This window comes from Oryctolagus cuniculus, chromosome X, assembly GCF_051225735.1.
Source record: "Oryctolagus cuniculus isolate XC-2025 breed Fujian yellow rabbit chromosome X, ASM5122573v1, whole genome shotgun sequence".
Classification (NCBI taxonomy): domain Eukaryota; kingdom Metazoa; phylum Chordata; class Mammalia; order Lagomorpha; family Leporidae; genus Oryctolagus; species Oryctolagus cuniculus.
Genome location: NC_142888.1, coordinates 29,078,434 through 29,101,560, shown reverse-complemented (window position 1 = coordinate 29,101,560; position 23,127 = coordinate 29,078,434). Strand labels below are relative to the sequence as shown.

The 23,127-nt window shown below is 41.7% G+C and overlaps 1 protein-coding gene and 1 long non-coding RNA gene across 2 annotated transcripts in view; one reads left to right on the top strand and one right to left on the bottom strand.

The window, feature by feature from the left end:
- The window catches only part of MAOA (monoamine oxidase A), a 69,848-nt gene extending 55,453 nt beyond the window's left edge, over positions 1-14,395 (bottom strand). The window contains exon 1 of the mRNA XM_051827031.3: positions 12,868-14,395. Coding sequence (XP_051682991.2) covers positions 12,868-14,197 — 1,330 coding nt within the window. The 5' untranslated portion in view covers positions 14,198-14,395. The remainder of the gene's footprint in view (positions 1-12,867) is intronic.
- A 256-nt stretch (positions 14,396-14,651) lies between these two features.
- On the top strand, positions 14,652-22,536 carry LOC127484846 (uncharacterized). Its single transcript, XR_007912019.3, has 4 exons — positions 14,652-14,761; positions 16,326-16,502; positions 17,026-17,064; positions 21,705-22,536. It is a non-coding gene; the product is annotated as an uncharacterized LOC127484846 (long non-coding RNA).
- The last annotated feature ends 591 nt before the right edge of the window (positions 22,537-23,127 follow it).

The window sequence follows — 23,127 nt, the reverse complement described above, 5'->3', positions numbered from 1 at the left end:
GATCAATGAAATGATTTTTTGCACCCTGGGTATAAACTTCAGGCATCTTGTCATAGTGGAACCTAGTTTCCGCATTTATCCCTGTCATGTCTAACTCCCCAAGAACCCTTTGTTTTACTTTATTTCTTCAAGCACATTTACACTATTCTTTTCTGGAAAGTTTTAATTTATTATATGTTTGAGAGACAGAGACAGAAATCTCCTATCTACTGGTTCACTCCGTAAATGCCCACAATGGCCCAGCCTGGGCCAGGACCAAAGCCAGGAGCCAGGAATTCAATCCAGGTCTCCCATATGGGTAGCAGGGACCCATTCTAGGCAAGACCTGCTACCTTCCAGGTTGCACATTAGCAGCAAGCTTGAATTGGGAGTGGAGTTGGGACTTTAACCTAGATACTCCTGTATGGGATGTGGGTACGAGGCCAATCAGTCATCCCCAGGTTATTATGTCCTATTTTTTTTTTTGACAGGCAGAGTGGACAGTGAGGGAGAGAGACAGAGAGAAAGGTCTTCCTTTGCCTTTGGTTCACCCTCCAATGGCCGGCACGGCCGGCGCGCTGCGGCCGGCGCACCGCGCTGATCCGATGGCAGGAGCCAGGTACTTATCCTGGTCTCCCATGGGGTGCAGGGCCCAAGCACTTGGGCCATCCTCCACTGCACTCCCTGGCCACAGCAGAGAGCTGGCCTGGAAGAGGGGCAACCGGGACAGAATCCGGCACCCCGACCGGACTAGAACCAGGTGTGCCGGTGCCGCAAGGCGGAGGATTAGCCTAGTGAGCCGCGGCGCCGGCATTATGCCCTATTAAAAACACTAATTTCTTATGATCCACTGGTGCCACCCTTTCCAATCCCTATGCCTCAAGAATTCAAAGGTGCACATCCTACTGATGAGCATTCATGGTTTATGAAAACAAAACAAAAATCCTGTGATGAATTAAAAAGAAAATATGCCTGGGGCAGGCTCCCATTTGATTCTTCTAATACAGTTGTTCCTTGTCCCTCAGTATTTATGGAGGACTGATTCCAGGAAACCACCATGTGCCATGAGCTCAAAATTTCTGAGTGTTTAATTACCTTATATAAAATGGCATGGTATTTGCATAGAACCTATGCTACTTTAAATTATCTCTAGATTACTTATAATACCTAATACAATGTAAATGTTATATAAACAGTTGATATACTGCTTAGGGAATAATGAGAAGACAAGATTATATACATAGCCACATGTTTTTCTGAGCATTTCTAATCCACAGTTGGTTGATTCGGTTAATGAGAAACCAGTTGATCGCAACAACTGTATTATGTAGAAGCGCTCCTGTTAGGGAGCTAGCACACTTTGGAATCACACTTTGCCATTTACTGTCTGGTAATTGTAGAAAGGTTTCTTTGGGCTGTTTTTGCATATGTAAAATAAATGATAATAGCTCTGCTTTGCTGGCTGACATGAAGATTAAACAAGGTAACATATGTGATTATTCAGCAGAATGACTGGTACGTGGTAAATGTTCCATTAGTATGAGCTGTCATCACCATTATCTTTAAGGTCACCAATAATGTCCTTTTTTCTAAGGCTCATAGATTTATTTCAATCCTTAACACTCCTTTGTGTTATATTTGCTACTTCTGATTAACTTATCTGTAACTTCAGTTTTTTCCTTAAGCAATACTTCTACAGTCCCGATTTCTCTAACTCAGCATTTCCCACTGGGTGTTCTATGGAAAAATATTTTCCTGGGGTGTATAAAGATATCTCAAGGTTGTTTAATAAGATAAATACAAAATTAAGTACACTGTATTCCAGATTATAAAGCCAGCTTGCTTGGGAATACGTGGCAAGGCTTACAGCACTTTTGGAATGACTGGCTTGAATACTATGCTTAATGGTGAAACCACAGTGCAAATCAGAAATAGAGTAGTGAAACCCACCACTGCCAATTTTGTGTAATACTGTTTAGCAAGTACTAGCCAATGATTTATTTTTATATCTTCATAAGTATCACAAACACAACTAAATTCATTCTCTCATCCATTCATCCACAAAAAATATTGGGTTACTACTGGGTCCCAGGAATCATCCTAGGTACAGTGACACAGAGTTGAATACAACCAAGCCCTCACAAAGCACACCTTCTAGTCGGAGACACAAACATGTAGAGAAATAAATATGTGTTGTGAAATATTAAGGAAGTATTACATGTTATGAAGATAAATAAAGCAGAATAAAGGGAGAGAGAATGTTCTTCTACATAGGGTCATCAATGGAAAAATATCTCAAAGGTGACATTAAAACAGAGGCTTTAAGGAAGTAAGGAAGTAAGCCAGGTAAGTATCTGGGGAAGGTGAGAACAAGGCCAATGGACTCAGAGAAGAACAATGAGGCACAAAGAGGAATGAAGGAGATGAGACCAGAGAAGTAAGAAGAAACTAAATGATGTAGCATCTTGTACAGTATGGCAAAGACAGTGAATTTTGGTCTAAGTGTTATGGGGAGCCACTGGAAGTTTATAAGTAGGGGAGTGATTCGTCATATTTTAACTTAAAAGACCATCCTTTTTTCTGTGAGGGAAATTGATTGTAAAGGAACAAAAGAGGAAGGATGCAGGAAGACTAGTTAAGAGGCAGATCTCTGGGCAAGAGATCATAGTGACTTGGACAATAGCAAAAAACCACAGTGGCTTGGATGAGGGTAGCTGTGGTTGCACTAGTGGGAAATGGTCAGGTTGAAGACCTATTTTAATGCCAAATCAACAGGACTTGCTAGTGGAATGGATGTGATATATGACAAAAAGAAAGGACTGAAGAATAGCTCTAAGATTTTTGTTCTGAGAAATCAGGTAAATGAAGGTGCCATTTACTAAGAAATAGCCAGGGGAAGAATGAGTTATGAGGTAATAGCAACTTTCCTGTTTCAGACATATTAAGTTTGGGCTTAATATGTTGTTATGAACTTCTTGAAATCAGAAATGTGTAATATGTCTTTGCATCCCTAGAATAGAGCTTGCTGTATTGTAGGTGCCCAAATGCTTGTTGCAACAAATAAAAGAACCATGTATGAATAAAACAAAATTATGCTCATAGATGAGGGCAACAGGGAAGTTCCTAATGCTTCTTAAATTATATTTATCTCAAGTAACTAAGAAATATTGATAAGGCTAAGGTGATAGGTCATTTTAACCATTATGCCTAGTAAGTTAGCAGATTCTAAATACTACTAATGTATTCTCTGATCTTCACGCTAGTATTACACTTCTGGCAGAAGAGAACAGAGAGAATATCAACATGCACACAAATTTATTCCTGACACATATAGCTATAACATCTAATATCTACTCATATCCACCTGTATTTTATGCTTCCTGTCAAAGAAATAATTTTCTGCTTTGGAAAAAGTCAAATCTTCTAGTCCCTTCAACAAGCTAAAAAAAGAGGGCCATTTCAAATGATAAATAGATGAAAGCTAATAACTTCAATTTGTCCTGAATTCAACAGACTGATTGTCTAGACAGTCCTAATTTATTTGATTATTGTCCAGCATTCATCTTCACTTTAGATAAACAGATCTCAGCCAAGTTAGGGAATGCAATTATCTCTTAATTCATTATTTGACCCCTTCTTTCACTGAAATTTAAAATACATTGGGGACACTCCATACTGCTGTCCTCAGATTCTGTACACTAGGATGGACTATGATTTGAAGCCATAGTCCCCAAAATGTTTTATGAACATTAGTCCTGAAGTAAGATGCTTCAGGGGGGAAAGTTTATGGAAATTGGGACAGCTAATACTATCTTTCCCTCCCATAAATGTCTGGTGCACACTAGCATAATAAAGGTCCTGAGAAGTCCTGCAGTCAAGAAACCCAATTAACTCAGTATTTTCCACATTCTGCCATAAAAAACAAAACAAAACAAAAAAACAAAAAACTATACCTCAAAATAAACTTTGGGAAAGCTGGTTAAACAATACCTACAGTGCAAGCTGAGAGTGCTGGAACAAAGTTTTGCTACAGCTTATTATGACTGACACTCTACCATTTGTGATAGTACTTCTTCTTTAATCCCAAAAGGGAAATTTTCTTCAACAATCATCACCACCTATGAACAGGTGTAGAGTACATTGCATAACATATTTCTTAAGTGAATTCTCTACTATTCAGTGAAGTGGTCTCTGACTAACAAAATTCTTACATAAATGCACATTTGTACTCTTAGACTAAACACTTCAAGAACAATAAAATGTACAGTCAAATATCAGCTTATACTGACATTTTTGAAGAAACATTCCTGAAGTAGGAAAACGGACAGCAAAACTCACAGATTTTACTTAAGGCATACAATGAGTACTCATTCAACAAATATTTATTAAATTAGTGAGTAAATAACTGAATGAACAAATACATGCAGGTATGTATTTGTAAAAGGTCTTCAAATGAAGCCATAGCTCACTGTTTACTAATTTAACCTGAAAATAGTCACCTTCGAGGTCATCTTTTTTATATTTCATAATTTATCCACAATTCACAACACTTTTGCCAAGCATTACTTCTTCCACAAAACCCTTTTCCTATCATTTCTTCCAGGTTGAATTAACTGCTTCCTTCTCTGTGCTACCTCTGAACTAACCTCAAGTTCAGTTTGAGAACCCCTTATCCAAAATGCCTGGGACCAGAAATGTTTTGGATTTCAAATGTTTTCTTTTTAAATTTATTTCAGACTTTGTAATATTTGCATATATATCATGACATATCTTAGGGATGGAACTCAAGTCTAAACACACAAATAATTTATGTTTCAAATGGACCTTATACACATAGCCAGATGGTAATTTTATACAATATTTTAGTGCATCTATAATTTGACTGTGACCTATTAGATGAAGTCAGGAGTAGAATTTTCCACTATGGTGTCCTGTGGTGCTCAAAAATTTTTGGATTTTGGAGCATTTCAGATTTCAAATTAGGGATGCTCAACTTGTACCTACAGCACTTTAGGATCATAGTTGTAACCTCTGTCACACAGGGGGATCCAATGCCTCACACAAGTCACTTCATAGACAAATGGGCTTACAGATAAATGGGAAAACATTCTCAGATAAAAATTTCTCTCTTTCACATGGCTCTGAATTTTGCCAAATGATTTCAATGGTCAATGATCTTAATAAGCGATAACAAACGCATATTAATTCAGAAATGCATGATTAATATTAAAGGATTCATTTCTTTTTTAAAAAAAGATTTATTTATTTATATTTATTTATTTATTTGAAAGTCAGAGTTACAGAGAGAGAGGAGAGGCAGGGAGAGAGAGAGAGAGAGAGAGGTCCTCCATCCGATGGGTCACTCCCCAGATGGCTGCAACGGCCGGAGCTGTGCTGATCTAGAAGCCAGGAGCCAGGAGCTTCCTCCAGGTCTCCCACATGGGTGCAGGTGCCCAAGGACTTGGGCCATCCTCCACCGCTTCCCCAGGCCACAGCAGAGAGCTGGATCAGAAGTGGAGCAGTGGCCCGGGAGTGCAGTGGAGGATGGCCCAAGTGCTTGGGCCCTGCACCCCATGGGAGACCAGGAGAAGCACCTGGCTCCTGGCTTCAGATCAGCGCGCTGCGCTGGTCGCAGCACGCCGGCCGCGGTGGCCATTGGAGGGTGAACCAACGGCAAAGGAAGACCTTTCTCTCTGTCTCTCTCTCACTGTCCACTCTGCCTGTTAAAAAAAAAAAAAAAAAAAAAAAAAAAAAAAAAAAAAAGAAGTGGAGCAGTCCCGGGTCTCGAACAGGCGCCCATATGGGATGCCGGCGCCTCAGGCCAGGGCATTAACCCAGGATTCATTTCAATATGTAAAATCTTTAAATAGTGATCTTGAGAAGCTACTTTTATATTTTATAATACATAAAATATTTATTAACATATAACTGCAATGTACTGAAATATATAAACTTTTATATTTTATATAAAATACAAAAATACATTTTAAAATTTAAAATTTCACAAAGCAATAACACTGCATATAATACATGAAGGAAATTCAAAAAGTTCATGGAAAATAGAATTAAAAGGTAAGTGTTTTTATTGCAAAAAATTTGAAATCCATTCATAGCTTTTCATAGGACACATTTTCTGTGAACTTTTGGAATGTCCCTTATACATGTGGATTTCAGCATCTTTTTTGCACCCAAATACATTCATCTTTTAATTTCCTTTTTCATGAGGAAGTACCATCTTTTTCAAATGTGTAAGTTACTGTCATGCAATAGTCACTCGGTTTTAGAGCCACAAGCGTCAAAGTAAAGAAATAATAAGTTCTACTCCAGATATATGGAGTGAGATGGAATAAAGAAAATGAACTGTCCTAGAAGACAACATTTCAGAGTTCCAAGGTCAAGTTATATCACTAAGAATTTTGTGGCACTTAGTAATTAACTTGATCTTCTGAGCCTTCAACTCAGACCCTTCAAACTCTTTCAAGTGGCAATTCTGTGACCCTTGGACATGGTTAATACGTAATTAACTCTCAAAGCTTATTATCTGGTTGTTAAGTTCTTATTGCCACTCTTACTTAATCAATCAATCAAATATTGTTATTAAGTGAGTGAGACTTGACTTTGGCCTCGCAACAAATCAGAAAGTTTTTCTGATAACTCAAACTAAAAATGAAAAAAATCCTATCTTTATAAAATCTATCCAGTTCATACATGCAAGCACAAGAGCACTTTAAAAACTTCACGGCAAAGTAGAACTGAAAGATGCTTATTTTGGTACAAAAATTTTTAGAAATCTATACAGTTTTTTCATAATTCACATTTTCCATGAACTTTTTTGAAGTATCCACATATATTCTTTACACAACTACTTACTGAGTGTCTATCACAGGACTAGGTACTGTTGGAAGCCGCTGTGTGTTATAAAACTACAATACAACCTCAGAGTTTCCAGAGACACCTAATGCAAATATTTTCAGATTTTCATACATTAAAATATTTCTATGCCACAACTGCACAAAGGTTGTATGACCCAATATTCACCAATAATGACCTTCCATGTTTCTTTTACTCCATCTCTAGTGTCTGTGAATCATGCAATTATCTTATATTTAGATCGATTATTAAATACATTTTTTTTCAAATTAGCTGAGGATTATGTATAAATTCAATTCAATTAGTATTGACTAACTGGTAAAATTATCCATTAAATGTCAGATAAACCCAAAAGTTCATTCAACCATGAAGATTTAAAAAAAATCAGAACCCAAATAAATGTAATTGTTCTATTTCTTGTTCAGCATAAGAAATTTTAGTAAGTATCCCAGTTTATTTTTTGGGAAAAATACAAAATAAGGGGAAAGAAGTCTCCTAAAAGGCACCAAATTAATTTTCAGACTGTACTGAACCTCAGAGTAGCTATAAAACCAAGACACCAAAAATAATAAGCATTTTTAAAATGGAAGCTTTTCCTAATCACTGCAAAACCACACAGTATATGCTGGTAAGTTATGGGTTAAAATGCTTCAAACAGTCCTGGCAGAAATGATTCTTATGGGAAATGTATTTCAGAAAAAGGGAAATTATGGTATGCTGTGGACTCAATCATTAGAACACAGAACATCAATCCTTTTTCTTGCAAAATGGCTTTTCTGTTTTAGATGATGAGAAAAATTCAATCCCTGCTGGTTTTATACAACATCTGAATTTGGGGCTGCTAGTGCTCTCACATCTTTAAGTAGAGCCCAGATTATTGACAAAAACTTAAGAGGGGATTCTGTTGCTTGGATGCAGCTTGGACACTAAGAACTCTATGTGACACTTGGAATTCAAGTGTAAATAACATGTAGGAATTGTATTCACCTGGGATCATCCTGAGTCAGCATTATGACTAAGGTGTTTTCACTCTGGACTCTAACCACTCACAGTTTACAGAGGTACAAAATTCCTAGACAGATGTGGCACCTGGGTCACTGCAATAGCTACCAGGATCACCCAAAGGCACAAGAGGCAACTATTGTCATTCCCTGGAACTCAAGCTGTGTGCTTAAGTTAAGCACTGCTCATTTCTGGCTGACACCCTCATGACTCTATATCTGTGCTTTTCCAGTCTTTCCGGCCTGGTAAGTCTTTTTCCCATCTTTTTATCTCAATGTGTTAAAAGCTTACTTCTTTCTCAAGGTCTTAGCACTTTTTTCTTATTCACAACACTACCTGCTCATCTTTATATACCTATTACCCTGGGATCTGGCCACTGCTTAACATATAGTAGAGGCTCCCAAAATACTTGAACAAGTCCAAAAGCCAAAGCAACCTCTACTAATGAGTTGCTTTGAAGGATAGAGCATTGCCTTTTCCTAACTGTGTTCAAGGGTACAGCAAGATGATCACAGAGGAGATGCTGTCAAGAGGATTAAAATTGTAGGATATCGGACTAGATGTCTTTTAAAACTCCTTTTGACCCAAAGAATGAAACTCCAAACAGACTCATGAAGGATGAATGCATTGTCATCTTTTTCTTTTTCTTTCCCTAAAGAGACATTTCAGAAATTCTGGTTAAGGACAGATTTTTAAATCTTCTGACGTTGGTTTTCTGTCATTTGTTGTATCCGTGGCAGCTCATGAGTAATAAGTAGCATCAAAAATCAGCAGCTGAACCACTATCCTTAAAATCAAATCAAGGAATAAGAGACAGAAAATAAGCATAAATTGCTAAATTCAGATTGGAAGCCCTACAAGAGGAGAGAAAAATTAATGGGAGCCAGAGTGATCAAGTGCAGGGTTTTTAAGCAGGTATTAGGTGGATAGGATGTAAATGGTGAGAGAGCACTTCCGTGTTAAGAAAAACAATGACTGGTAAGGCATGAAGAGACAAAATGAACAGTGTATCACTGAGGAAAAGTTCAAGCACATTTTGGGGAATAGTGGGAAATGCTGCTTGTCCAACAAAGTGGGACCAAATAATTGGGGGGCATGGGAATAAGGAAGGCTTGAGAGGCTCATAACAGGATACCACTGAAGTTCCAGAGCAGAGAAGTGAGATAATAAAAGAAGTGTTTAACAAAAATCAAGTCCAAGAGAAAGCTGCCTACTAGAGAGACTTGAAGGGACCATTATTAGGGTTGGGAACCTTTTTTCTGCCAAGGGTCATTTGGATATTTATAACATCATTCACGGACCATACAACATTATCATCTTAAAAATTAGCCTGCTATCAAGTTATTGATTTTCGAGTCTCGCCCGCAGTTGCCTTGGCAGGGCAAACCAAATGATTCTGCGGGCCTTCTATTGCCCATAGGCTGGACATGGCCTACTCCCATAAGGGTAGCCACTGGGAAGAAAGTCATAACTGAGTAGACTTAAAGAGTCAAGAGTTTTTCCTGGGGACAGGGGCAAGGAGCAGGAGGATCACTGGGAATGGAGAAGAGAGATAGCCTAAAAGAGGAGTTAGAAGGATCCTAAAAAGGTATAGAAGATAAAACAGATGGATGTATAAAAAATGATAGAAAGCATGGTGGTGTTAAGAACTGAGTCAATGGCTGGCGCCACGGCTCACTAAGCTAATCCTCCACCTTGCGGCGCCGGCACACCGGGTTCTAATCCCGGTCGTGGCGCCGGATTCTGTCCCGGTTGCCCCTCTTCCAGGCCAGCTCTCTGCTGTGGCCCGGGAGGGCAGTGGAGGATGGCCCAAGTACTTGGGCCCTGCACCCCATGGCAGACCAGGATAAGTACCTGGCTCCTGGCTTCGGATCAGCGCGATGCGCCGGCCGTGGCGGCCATTGGAGGGTGAACCAACAGAAAAGGAAGACCTTTCTCTCTGTCTCTCTCTCTCACTGTCCACTCTGCCTGTCAAAATAAATAAATAAATAAATAAATAAATATAAAAAAACCAAGTTTGCAAGACTATGGAGCACAATGAAAGGAACAGAAAAGGTGCAATCAGGGTGGGATAAAAATTCAGGAGCCAATAGTGTCACAGAAAACATGAAATTTCAAAAAAGAATAGGTGAAAGATGATGGATGGATAAAGACCAGAACATGTTAAAAGACACCATTGTACTAACAAATGATTAGGATCATGCCCCCTCTCAACTACTAACACATTATATAAAATTAGCTAATGGGGGAAAGAAAAATGGTTTTGTGGCTATAACAATGTCCCTTTTCATGTTTTTAATGACAAAAAAGATATATTAAGATGCTGACATCTTTGTGCAGAAATAGAAATAAAAGATAATTCTGTTAAAATGCATCAATTTTGAATAAAGTCATCTAGAATAAACACTCTTCTGGAAGCCATATAATTGGAATAACACTGCAAAATGCTGGGTACTGGCCAAATATTATAAGTGAGTGGCAACATATCCAGGTTTGCAGATCCTGGCAAAAGTTATAAGGAATATCCAAAGATATTTAAAACACAGGGATATAGGGACTATTAAATAACTCATGAAATACTGCTGAACACACACAGGTATTGCATTTCTGAGTTCACAAGAATGCTTGAGAAATGATGCCTCTCACATGAAACACCAAGGACCTAACATGGATTAGACTTATATCTACTTTCATTTTAGATGAGAATCATCTGGGAAGGCACTACACAGAGAAAGCAATGTTTCTGATCAGTTTGGGTACTAAAAATCACTCAGATATGACTGATGGAGATGATATTAGAGGAAGGCAAGTACTTTTTCCTCCGATGCTGTTAGGCTGGAAGCTAGCCTCTGAAATAGGCATGTGAACTACTATGGAAGAAATGCCCTCTACTTCCCCAAAATGGAAATGAACAAACTAATAAATAATGGTGTCCATGGAAAGATCCAGATTTTGTGAATTCTAAAGCTTATATAATTTGGGTGGCCTCTGTAAGAAATAAGAAAGATTATAATATTCAATATTGAACTACTTATTTAGACTAAATCAGAATGAACCTGCAGTTGAAAGCCCATTAAGTATTAAGTTTATTAGCAACATGCTAAATCCACCTCTGCTACTGACCAAGTATTGGGAGTAAAGTGTGGAAAAGGATAAAGAGCAAGTATTCAGGGAGAAGAAAAACAAGAGACAAAATGCTCTTTAAGGAATACTGGAGACAGACCAAGAAAAAGAAAAAAATCCCAAAAAGAACCCTGATTTGTGGAATATGGATGGTATAGAGATGAGAGGGAAGGCAGAAGTCATAATCAATGTACACAGCACATTACAGTCATATATATTTCCCACTCATCAATAATCATGTTGCTTCTAGGAGGCTTGTCTAGAAATATCAGGTTTTTGAAACCACTAGTCCACTTCATTGCAGGCACCCAACAAGTGTTGGTGAACAAATGAATGATTAATGAATGAATGAAAGGAAATACTCCTTTTTCTAACTGTCCACCAGCATCTGCTTTCCTCTAATGATCCGCCATAGAGATGTTTTCACTGGCACTGGCTGGAATTGTCAAAGCAACAGTTCATGCAGATCTTTTCTCTGGTGATTAGGACTGCTTATCCTAAACAATAGAAGCCAAACGCTATCTGCACCCAGGATTAATTTGCAAGCATGTTCAGAGTCTCCTCACAAGGATTATACAAGGAGACTTTAAAACGTTTGTGGAAAAATTAAAATATAAGTTCATTTTGCTGCAAAACAATCTTGAAATCCATACAGAGATTTTTCATTATTCTCATTTTCTGTGGACTTTATAAAGAGCATGAATTTCAAAAAAATGTTTGCACCAAATTAAATTTAACATTCTATTTCCATTTTCCATAAACATAAAATGGCTACTGTGGGACTCCCCTACTCACTCTCCTGCCTTCTTTCTCCCTCTTTCTAAATCAGATCCTGCAGGAATCTCTCTGAAATGATTAACATTTCAGAAGGCAGAGGGACAGGTCAGAGTGAGATGGTAGCTAGGGCTGAAACACAATTCTGACATATCATTTTACCAATTCTAACACACATGACAATTTAATCATGATGAGAAACAGAAAAGCCTCATGCACCACTTGTTTGGTCAGCCACAAACCCAAACCAGGACCAGGGTACAAAATTCAGGCAGTGGGAACTCTTCATCAAAGAACATGTAAGGGCGCTCCCTGAACTGCCCTCAGTGCCTGTTTCATAAATTGATTCCCTTTGGGTAATAAATACCCTACAGTTTCTTGCAAATCCTTAAAAACCAGCAAGTCCTTAAAACTAAGAGCTCACCCCGCCCCACACACGTTTTTTTGCTGTTGTTAAATTTTACCTCTTCCTAAAGGCTTCTGCCTCTTTGCTCTTCATGTACTCAATTCTCTAAGGAAAAGTGCTTAGAGAAATGCAAGACTGGAATTCTACTATTACTACTACTACCACTACTATTACTACTACTACCACCTCAATACTACAAAAATCATATGCTGAGGTTTCTGCTTAGGGCAAAAGATGTGAAATCAGTAAGACAATGCAGCCACCTCTGGAATTAGGAGTATGGGTCCTGAATGGGAGAAAAGGGTCCAGCCACTTCACAGCTAGGCAAATTGACTTCAGCAGAGTTATTCAAACTCTCCCAAACCTGCTTGGTTTCAGAAAAACAGCCAAGTATTTGGCACCCACCTCACAGAACTGTTGGATCTACGTAAAAATGCTAAACGTAACTGCACAGCAAGAGCTAATTAAATATTAGTATTTAATAGTAGTAGTAAAATTATTGTGCTTGTTCCCCCCACCCCCACCCCCCCCCAGTTCACAGCCCCAACAGAACTGGCCCAAATCCCACTCCCAACTTGCAGTATCTGAACCGGAACACGGTTACACTCTCTCATGCATGAGACAGACCCCCCAAAAGTCACAGAGCTGCTGCAAGCCCCCTCCCCCACAAGCAAGAAAGAGCCCTTCAGGCCACCACTAAGATCCACACTGACCTGATATGCCGCCTCCTATCACCACTACGTCGAACATGTGGATCGCCTTCTCGTGATTCGCCATTCTTGGCTTCAGGCTCTCCCGGGGCGACTGTATATGAGCCGGGACTGCCAAGGGTGGGGCAGACCCTTCTTCGGACACTCGGGGGGAGCCCGAGGGCGGAGTCGGCCTCTTTACAAATACCCAGTGGGAGCCAGGCACCGAGGGCGGGGCAGACCCTTGTGTTAACACCCGGGGAGAGCCCGGGGGCGGAGTCGATCCTTCTAGAGATACCCGGGTGGAGCTGGGTATTGAGAAGGTCGTGGACCCTTGCACTGACACTCGAGGGGTGTTATTGGGAACAGGAGGCGCTGTTATCGATATTTGAGAAGGATAGCTGTGTGTGGGAGGTTCCGCTATCGAATCCCGGGGGCTGCTGACCACCAAATGCTGCGCAGACCCTTGAGGTGTGTTAGTGTGTGTAGGCGGCCCTTGCACTGATCGTTGCGAAAAGTATTTGGGTAGAGGGGGTCCTAGTACTGACACCCAAGGATGACTAGGCACTGTGGGGGCGGTGAACCCTTGTACGGTCACTTGGGGTGTGTAATCTGCTGTAGGAGGCGTTGGCAAAGCTATTCGTGAAGAGCTAGTGCATGTAGGAAGCCCTGGCCCCGATAACCATTGGAAGCCGGGCACTGAGGTCGGGGTGGGCTCTTGTATCGACCCGCAGTGGGATCCCGGCACTGAGAACGGGCCAGAGCTTATTGTCGACCCATCATCAACGGAGGCGGGACGCAGATCAATCGAACTCGGGGGAGTGCTGAATAAAGAGGGCTGGGAGGACTCTTGTGTCAACACTACGGAATCAGAAAGAGGGACAGTTTCTGTTACCGGCAACCCCAAGATGCCGGTGTCCACGTTAATGGGAGGGGCGGCTCCACCCGACACGTTCGAGCGAGTGGTTGACTGAGAGATCCGATTCCTTGGGCCGTGGGTACTGAAGCCCCAGAGGCCAGTCTTGGAGTCGGAATCAGTCGCCCGGCTAACACTGCGGCTGAAGTGGGTAGACACACCAGAGCTCCACGAGTCGGGCGCGTCCCGTGAGGTCGTGCTCGACTGGGAGCCGGCAAGCGGACGGGAAAGAGTCCGCCACTCAGACTGGATACTCCACTCGGACGAATCGGAAGGGGCTTGGCCCACGTTGGAAGCTGAACTGGGGACCGGGACAGATGAACTCCCGGTTTCGGTTACACGCTCGGCCTCTCGCTCCCTCCCGCCACCGCTACCCCTGCCCCTGCCCCTGCCCCTGCCGCGGGTGCTGGGAGTCGCTGACGGATTCGGAGCACTCATGGTTCTAAATCACACAGACTGCTGAGGTAGATGTTCCGCCCCTTTACAACCTTCCCCAACCAAGCTCGCCTCTCAGACCCAGTCTGTAATCTCGAAGGCCCGCCCAGAGCGCCCGGCCCACTCAAAGGCGGAGAGCGCAACGCAGCGTTGATGCAGCCAGGCTCCGCCTTCTCCTCAGGCAGGCAGCGCGCGAACTGGAAGTTCGACCGTTGGAGGTTAGGCGATACCTCTGCGGGGGGGGGGGAACTCTGTGAACATGCAAGCGTAGGAAAGTGGATGTGGGCTTAACTAACTTCTTTCATTTCGACGATTTAACTGGAAGCAGCGTTTTCGGGAGGGTGGGCTTAGGAAGGCCTATATCTGGGCAAAACGAACTCAGAGGGCAAGGTTGTGACCCCCCCTCCGCTCCATTTGGTATGGTCCCGCTGCGACGTCATGTAGGCTCCGCACGGCCTGCGCAACCTTACGTTTTTCCTAGGGAGGGGCGGGGCGGAATGGAAACACGGAAAGATCTGGTTCTGCACGAGGTTTTTCAGGCTGAGCAGTTTAACCAAGGTCAAGAAAGTAAGCATGAAAAATACCTCACCTACCACAGATTAAGTGGAAGTGCAGTTTAAAAGTGAAAGTCAAGGGGCTGGCGTTGTGGTTTTCGGGTTAAACCGCTCCCCGGGATGCGGGCGTCCTATATTGGCGGGCTGTTCCTTTTTGATCCCGCTCGGTGCTAAAGCGCCTGGGAAGACACGGAAGATGGATCCGTGTCACACACGTGGGAGACCCGGATGAGTTCCAAGCTCCTGGCTTCAGCCAGGGCTGAGTGACCATCTGGGGAGTGAAACAGCAGGTGGAAGATCCCTCTCCCTCCCTCCCTCTCTCTATGTAACTCTACCTTTCAAAAATATTTAAAGTGGAAGTCAAGGGATGGCTAAGGTGCAGAAACAAAAAGTATTTCGCCATCCTACCGATAAAAGTGACACCCATTGCGTTTTTATGAAAGGTTTACGTTTTTGAAAGGCAGAATTATGGGATGGGGGCGGGGGGGAGATCCCATCCTCAGATTCACTCCCCAGATGTCCTCAACAGGAGCCTGGAACTCCATCCGGGTATCCCATGTGGGTGGCAGGGGTCCAGGTACTAAGTGGGCCATCTTTCCAGGTGCATTAGCGATATCAGGACTCAACTAGCACTCTTGATGGATGCAGCGTCATAGATGTGGCTTAACTGGCTTGGCCCCAGCCCTAGCCCTAGCCCCAGCCCCATGTGCATAAATTTTCACTGTGCAGCCATTCTTCTTTCTGGCTAGTTTTATCCTTTCCTTAAAGTTCAACTTTTCCTTTCCTCTTAAAATTGAATTTATCATCATCAGTGGAATGCTCAAAAATATGAAATTAAGATTTGATGAAATCAAATGATGAAAATTCTAGGAAGTTAACTAGATATTTGTTCCCACCTATGAACATGTCTCCTTCCCCTCTGCTACATCAAATATCTTGTTGAAGTAAGTGTAAGGAAATGTGGATTTAGTCTTTTCTTTGTTCTAATAGCTTTTACTGCCTAGAAAAATGACTTGTTACTTAACTAAATTGGAACCATTTTTCTTTATCTTGTTAGATTTTGAGGCATAAAGAAAGGAAATAAAGAACTCAGCTCTAATATGATTCTATCCCCTTTTCTCATTCCCATTGCTTTTCTTTCTTTTCATTCAAATACTTGATTTCACACCATGTGCGAGGCCCAGGGCAACACAAAACAGAGATCATCAGTTCCTAGCTCCAGACTTTGTCCTGTCCCAGCCCCCTAGCCATTGAGGACCCTTGGGGCGTGAATCATTGGATAGGAGCTCTCTGTGTGTCCTCCTGCTGTTTATCACTCTCTCTGTGTCTCTGCTTCTCAAATAATAAAAAATGTAAATGTCAAAGTCTTATTAAAGAAATTGTGAATGGAGTCAATGGGTAGAATTATGGGTATTTTCTCTTCATTTTATTTGTGCTGTGTATTTTGTGTATCACAATTAAAACAATAAAAGTTATTTTAAAATAAAATTATAAAATATCCCACAAGTATTATTTACTCTTAGGTGTGACCTTTGGCAAATTATTTAACTTCTTTGTACCTGTCTTCTCAACCCTAGACTCTTTCATATGTTGTTGAATCGGCCAGGATTCTAGAAGAAAACACCAAACTCAAATTAAGTAATTTGAGGATAGTGTCATCAAAGAACTATTTTGTAAAGCATGCACAAGATGGTGAGAAGCCACAAGGAATGGAATTACCAAGGCAAGCAGCAGGAAGGTGTCACTACAAAGGGGTAAGAGCATTCATCAGAACCTGATGTCAGAGCTGTTTTGAAAGGTATTACAGACTGTGGCCTTTAGTTCAGGGAGACAGCCAGCCCACAGGAAACCCACAGTGGGGAGCTAAGAGAATAAATACCCACAATCTCCCTATTCTCTCTTTCCCTAGTCTCTGCTGGCCTTCTGCTCTGACCTCACCTAACCAGAATCTAGATGGCAAGGGAGCCTGTTGGTGCAGTCCCTACAGGTCAGCCTCAGGGAACAGAAGAGAGTAGAGAAGTGCAGTGGGTGCCCCAGAGGGTTTGAGTGAGGGTTCAATGAGCAGATGAATGTAAGACACCAAGTGTAGTACCTGACGTGAAAAATTTCTTAATGCATATTCACATTTTAATGTTTAAAAATAAATTATATTGTTGTGATGCACTATAGTTTTATTAAACCATTATCCTCTAAGCATTTAGTATGTTCTAATTTTTGATAGAATATGTAACATGGTGATGAATATTTTGGACATAAAATATTGTTTGTATTTTTTAGAATTTCCTTGAGATGGAATTCTAAAACCTGGATTATGTGGTAAGAAAGTAGAAACTCTTCAATTGAAACTACCAAGTTACTTGCCCAAAGTTTGTACAGATGTATACTTTATGAGCAATCTCTAAGAATAGCTGTCTTCTTACTATACCTACTCTAACATTAAGCAAACTAATTTTTAACGTTTCTTAACTTGAAAGGTGAAAAATGAGCATTGCCATTGCTTTCTCTCTTTTTTTTAAAACTTTATTTATTTATTTGAGAGGCCGAGTTACAGAGATAGAGAAAGAGAGAGACAGAGAGATCTTCCATCTGCTGGTTCACTTCCCAGTTGGCTTACACGGCTGGGACTGCGCCGATCTGAAGCCAGGAGCCAGTAGCTTCCTTCGGGTGCAGGGTGCAGGGGCCCAAGGACTTGGGCTATCTTCTACTGCTTTTCCCAGGCCATAGCAGAGTTGGATCGGAAGTGGAAGCAGCCGGGACTTGAACCGGCACCTGTTGGGGTCTTAAGGCTGAGACTGTCCCCTGACCAGCAGGGGGCAGTACAAGCACTCCCCGACAAGGTGAATGGGAGAGGTAAGGTCGATGGGTCAAGCACACCACAGCAAGCACCTGTGAGTTCTGTCGAAGCAGGAACTACTTTATTGAGTAAGCGTACAGGCTTATAAAGCTTATGAAGGACATGCGCAGCAGGGGAGCCAATCAGTGAAAAGGTCACACAGGCACGGGTGTACCATGCACAGGGGCACCTTAAGTGAGGTATAGGGATCATGCACTGTCCACGTGTCCGGAACTAAATCGGACCTGTCCCTGCAAGTGGTCTGATCTTGCATGGTATAACTGCAGCAGCCGCAGACACGCCCCCGATCATCCGCCAGGCACCATGTTGTTAGGGACTATTTTAGGGAATGCCCAATAGGTGCCCATATGGGACACTGTGCAGGTGGCAGCTTTACCCACTACGCCACAGCACTGGCCCCTGGCATTGCTTTTTTTTTTTTTTTGGACAGGCAGAGTGGACAGTGAGAGAGAGAGACAGAGAGAAAGGTCTTCCTTTTTGCCGTTGGTTCACCCTCCAATGGCCGCCGCGGCCGGCGCATCGCGCTGATCCGAAGCCAGGAGCCAGGTACTTATCCTGGTCTCCCATGGGGTGCAGGGCCCAAGCACTTGGGCCATCCTCCACTGCACTCCCTGGCCACAGCAGAGAGCTGGCCTGGAAGAGGGGCAACCGGGACAGAATCCGGCGCCCCGACCGGGACTAGAACCCCGTGTGCCGGTGCCGCAAGGTGGAGGATTAGCCTAGTGAGTCGCGGCGCCGGCCAGCATTGCTTTCTAAATGAGCATTTCTTTGTTTACCAATGAAACCCTTTTTTCATATATGTATTAGCCATTTCAGTTTTTCTTCCATGAATTATCAATTCATGCCTTTCTGTAGCTGATGTCAGTAAGTGCTTTATGTAACAAGCTATTAACCCCTTGTCTTATTTTCACTGAAGAGACTTTCTGCCAATGACATTTTAGACATGCTGAAATGTCAACTTTGTGTGTTTAAATCTTTTCCTTAGTTATTTCTCCCATTGCTTTTTTAAAAGGTTTATTTATTTATTTGAAAGTCAGAGTTACAGAGAGGAGAGACAGAGAGAGATAGAGATCTTCAATCTGTTGGTTCTCTCCCCAAATGGCCACAACAGCTGTGGCTGGGCCAACCTGAAGCCAGGAGCCAGGAGTGCCTTCAGTGTCTCCCAGATGGGTGCAGGGGCCCAAGCACTTGGGCCATCTTTTGCTGCTTTCCCAGGCCATTATCAGGGAGTTGCAGGGACTCGAACTGGCAACCATATGGGATGCTGACACTGCAGATGGTGGCTTAACCCACTGTGCCACAGAGCTGACCCCTCTCCCATTGCTTTTAAACTCAGAGGGTTCTTATATTTCCAAGAGCTGAAGGGTGGGCTCTGTCTTCTTTTGATTCTTTGATCGTTTTATATTTTAATACTTATTTAATCCTAACCTTTTAGGATGTGTTTTAGGGTGAGGCTCTAAATGGGTACCCCCCCAAAAAAGTTAACTAATCTTAACAGACTGTTGAAAAATCCTTTCATTCTTTACTGATTTACCTCATATAACATAAATAGAACCATCTTTTCTATTATATTGACCTGCTTATTCCTGCCACATTGTCATCAGTGCCACATTGATTTACTTATTGCTGCTTTATAGTAAATTTTGCCAGATGGAAGAATTAGTCTCTTCCCAGTAGCCTTTTATTTTTTTTATAAATCATTTAACAAGAATCTTATACATTCCTTTCATGAATATATTATATATTTAAATGAATGTCATAATCATTTCACCCATGAAAAATTTCCTTGGTTGTATTATTCAGGATGATATTTCCTAGACATTAATTTAGGAAATTTATAATTGGTAGCCTCCTGTAACATCTTTTTAAAAGATTTATTTACTTATTTGAAAGAGTTACACAGAGAGAGAAGGAGAGGCAGAGAAAGAGAGAGAGGTCTTCTATTCGCTGGCCACAATGGCTGGAGCTGCGCCGATCCGAAGCCAAGAGCTTCTTCTGGATCTCCCATGCTGGTGCAGGGGCCCAAGGACTTGGGCCGTCTTCCACTGCTTTCCCAGAGCATAGCAGAGAGCTAGATCTGAAGTGGAGCAGCCAGGACTTGAACTGGTGTCCATATGGGATGCCGGCACTACAGGTTGTTGCTTTACCCACTATGCCACAGTGCCAACCCTGTAACATCTTTTAAAAGAGGTCCTCATTTGCAAGTTACTTATAGGAAATTTTGATTTATATCTGAAATGAAGCAAAGTTTATTATTTGTATTTTTTAGAGGATGAGTCTTGTATGTTTTTCTATGTGTGTAGTGTCATAAATCCTTTTGATCTGTATATTTTTTATTTGTGTTTTTTTTATTAATCTGTATACTAGGACAACTTTCATCTGCTTTAATTTAGATTATTGCTTGTGTTTTGAGTGTTTGGTTTATTACTGAAAAACACCCATATTTATCTTATTGGAGCACCTGTCCTTTTCCTATAAATTCTGAGAGAGCAAAGTAAATGTATCTTTCATATCACTGATTTTATTTTCTTCAGTTCTATTTTTCCTGCCTCTAATGCTGAATTTAACTGTGGCTCTTCAGTTTAGGTTTTTGCTTTGCTTTTTAAGCTTTAAATTCTTACTTGCCTAACTAACTTTTCATTTATGCTATGTATATCTTATTTTTCCTTATAACTTCCTGATTTTGTTACATAGAGACCTAGTTTTATGGGTCTCCCAGGGACATCATCAAATGTTGTTGAAAGTGCTGTTCTTGGGCTTGGTGCTGTGGCATAGCAGGTAAAGCCGCCACTTCCAGTGCTGGCATCCCATATAGGTGATGGTTCGAATCCCAGCTGCTCCACTTCTGATCCAGTTCTCTGCTATGGCCTGGGAAAGCAGTAGAAGATGGCCCAAGTCCTTGGGCCCCCTGCATCCTCATGGGAGAGCCAGAAGAAGCTCCTGGCTTCAGATCGGCACCGCTCTGGTCATTGTGGCCAATTGGGTAGTGAACCAGCAGATGGAAGACCTCTCTTTCTCTCTGCCTCTCCTCTCTCTGTGTAACTTTAATTTTCAAATAAATAAATCTTTTTTAAAAAGTGCTATTCTTTGTCTACAGACGTATGTGACACCCTCATACATTGATGACCTAAGTCTAAAATAGTACAATCATTTGTTATGGATACTGCCACATTTTCATGATTTGTCTGGGTTTTTTTCTGAATTACTTGAAAATAAGTTGAAGTACTCATGACATTATACCTCAAAGAATTTAGCCTATACTTAGAACATTCTCCCCTATAACTAAAGTACCGTTATGACACCTATGAAAATTAACACTAATCAGTAATATGTAGTATACAATCTGTATTTACATTCCTCAATTCTCACAATGTCTATAGTTTTTTTAAAAAAAAGATTTATTTATTTGAAATGCAGGTTGGTAGAGAGGGAGACACACACACACACACACACACAGAGAGAGAAAGAGAGAAGGAGAGAGAGAGAGATCTGAGATATCCTCCATCTCCTGGCTCACTCCACAAAGGTCTGTAGTGGTCAGGGCTGCGGCAGGCCGAAGCCAAGAGCTAGGGACTCCATCCGAGTCTCGCACATGAGTGGCATGGACCCATGCACTTGGACCATCTGCTGCTGCTTTCTCAGATGCATTAGTAGAGAGCTGGATTAGAAACAGAGCCGCCTAGACTGGAACTAGCACTCAGATATGGGACATTGTTGTTACATGAGGTGGCTTAACCTGCTGCACCACAATGCTGGCCCTACAACATTGACTTTTTAAAGGATTCTGAAGGATCCAGGCCAGTTGTTTTGCAAAATGTCCTATAGCTAGATTTCTCTGATTGTTTCCTCATGATAAGACTCAGAAATTTTTGTATAAGTATTGTGTAAGTGAGGTTGTATAGTTCTTGTTACTGCACATCAAAGGACAGATTATATTAGGTCAATAAGACTGATGATCTTAAATTCAATCCTTTGGTTCAGGTGGCAACTGTAAAGAAATGTTTTTCCTTTATAATTAGTGAACTAATCTGCTGAGTCAGAGTGATACTTGGAGTCCTTGTGAATAAACTATTTCTCTCTCTTTTTTTTATTTATTTGACAGAGTTAGACAGAGAGAGAGAGAGAGAGAGAAAGGTCTTCCTTCCATTGGTTCACCCCCAAATGGCCGCTACGGCTGGAGCTACACCGATCTGAAGTCAGGAGCCAGGTGCCTCCTCCTGGTCTCTCATGCGGGTGCAGGGCCCAAGCACTTGGGACATCCTCCACTGCCTTCCCGGGCCACAGCAGAGAGCTGGACTGGAAGAGGAGCAACCGGGACTAGAACCTGGCGCCCATATGGGATGCCGGTGCCGCAAGGCGGAGGATTAACCAAGTGAGCCACGGCGCCGGCCCCTAAACTGTTTCTCAATATCTTTCAAAGTTTTTGATGTCTCCTGAGATCCTTGCTTGAATCAGTTATTTGTAAGACTTCAGAGTGGTGGATTTTTCTAATTCTTTGTATGTTTACTACTTGATTTCTGTAAAGAAAATCTTTCCTTTTTTAAACCCATTTCTCCTTATGTCTAATTAACTTATTTATTTTGGCACTACACTGGGGCTGATGGATTTTTAAATTAATGTTTCATTTATTATCATAATTATTTTTGATGCTCTAGTTGTCTTAACTTTATTGGCAATTTAGTTTTGTCAAAAAAAGTACCTTGTGATTGGTATATAGCTTCTGGACTGGTAGACATTGTAAATGAGTAAGTGGTTGATGCAAGTGCCATAATTTTGAGTTGCCTTTAGTGTGGTGACTGTTAGCATGTTACAAAATGAGGAACCCTGAAAACTATGCCTGTCGATTATTACAGAAGTATTTGGCTCCTATAAGCATAAGATTGTTAACTCAGGCTAGGTTACACACTTGTCTGATGTGAAATTTGATCCGTTGAGCCTGAACTAGCACTTAGGAGACTAAACAGAATAGCTGCAGTACAATTATTTGGACTGCTGTCTGATCTGCTCCTAAGACTCCATGGAGGGGCTGGCGCTGTGGCGGATTAAAGCCCTGGCCTGAAGCACCGGCATCCCATATGGGCACCCGTTCTAGTCCTGGCTGCTCCACTTCCGATCCAGCTCTCTGCTATAGCCTGGGATAGCGGTAGAAGATGGCCCAAGTCCTCAGACCCCTGCACCCACGTGGGAGACCTGAAAGAAGCTCCTGGCTCCTGGCTTCGGATCGGCGCAGCTCTGGCTGTTGCAGTCATCTGGGGAGTGAACCAGCAGATAGAAGACCTCTCTCTCTGTCTCTACCTCTTTGTAACTCTTTCAAATAAATAAAATAAATCCTTAAAAATGAAAGACTCCATGGAAAATAAACATTGGATGCTGCCCTGCTGGTGGATTGTGGTTTCTATCCTATATACCTTTCAGTGAATGGATGGATAATAGAGTTTGTAGGTTTTGAGAGTATGAAGGCTTAGTTAATTGAATATTCTATAATGGGAGCTGAATTATTTTTAAAAGAATACTCAGAGAAATCT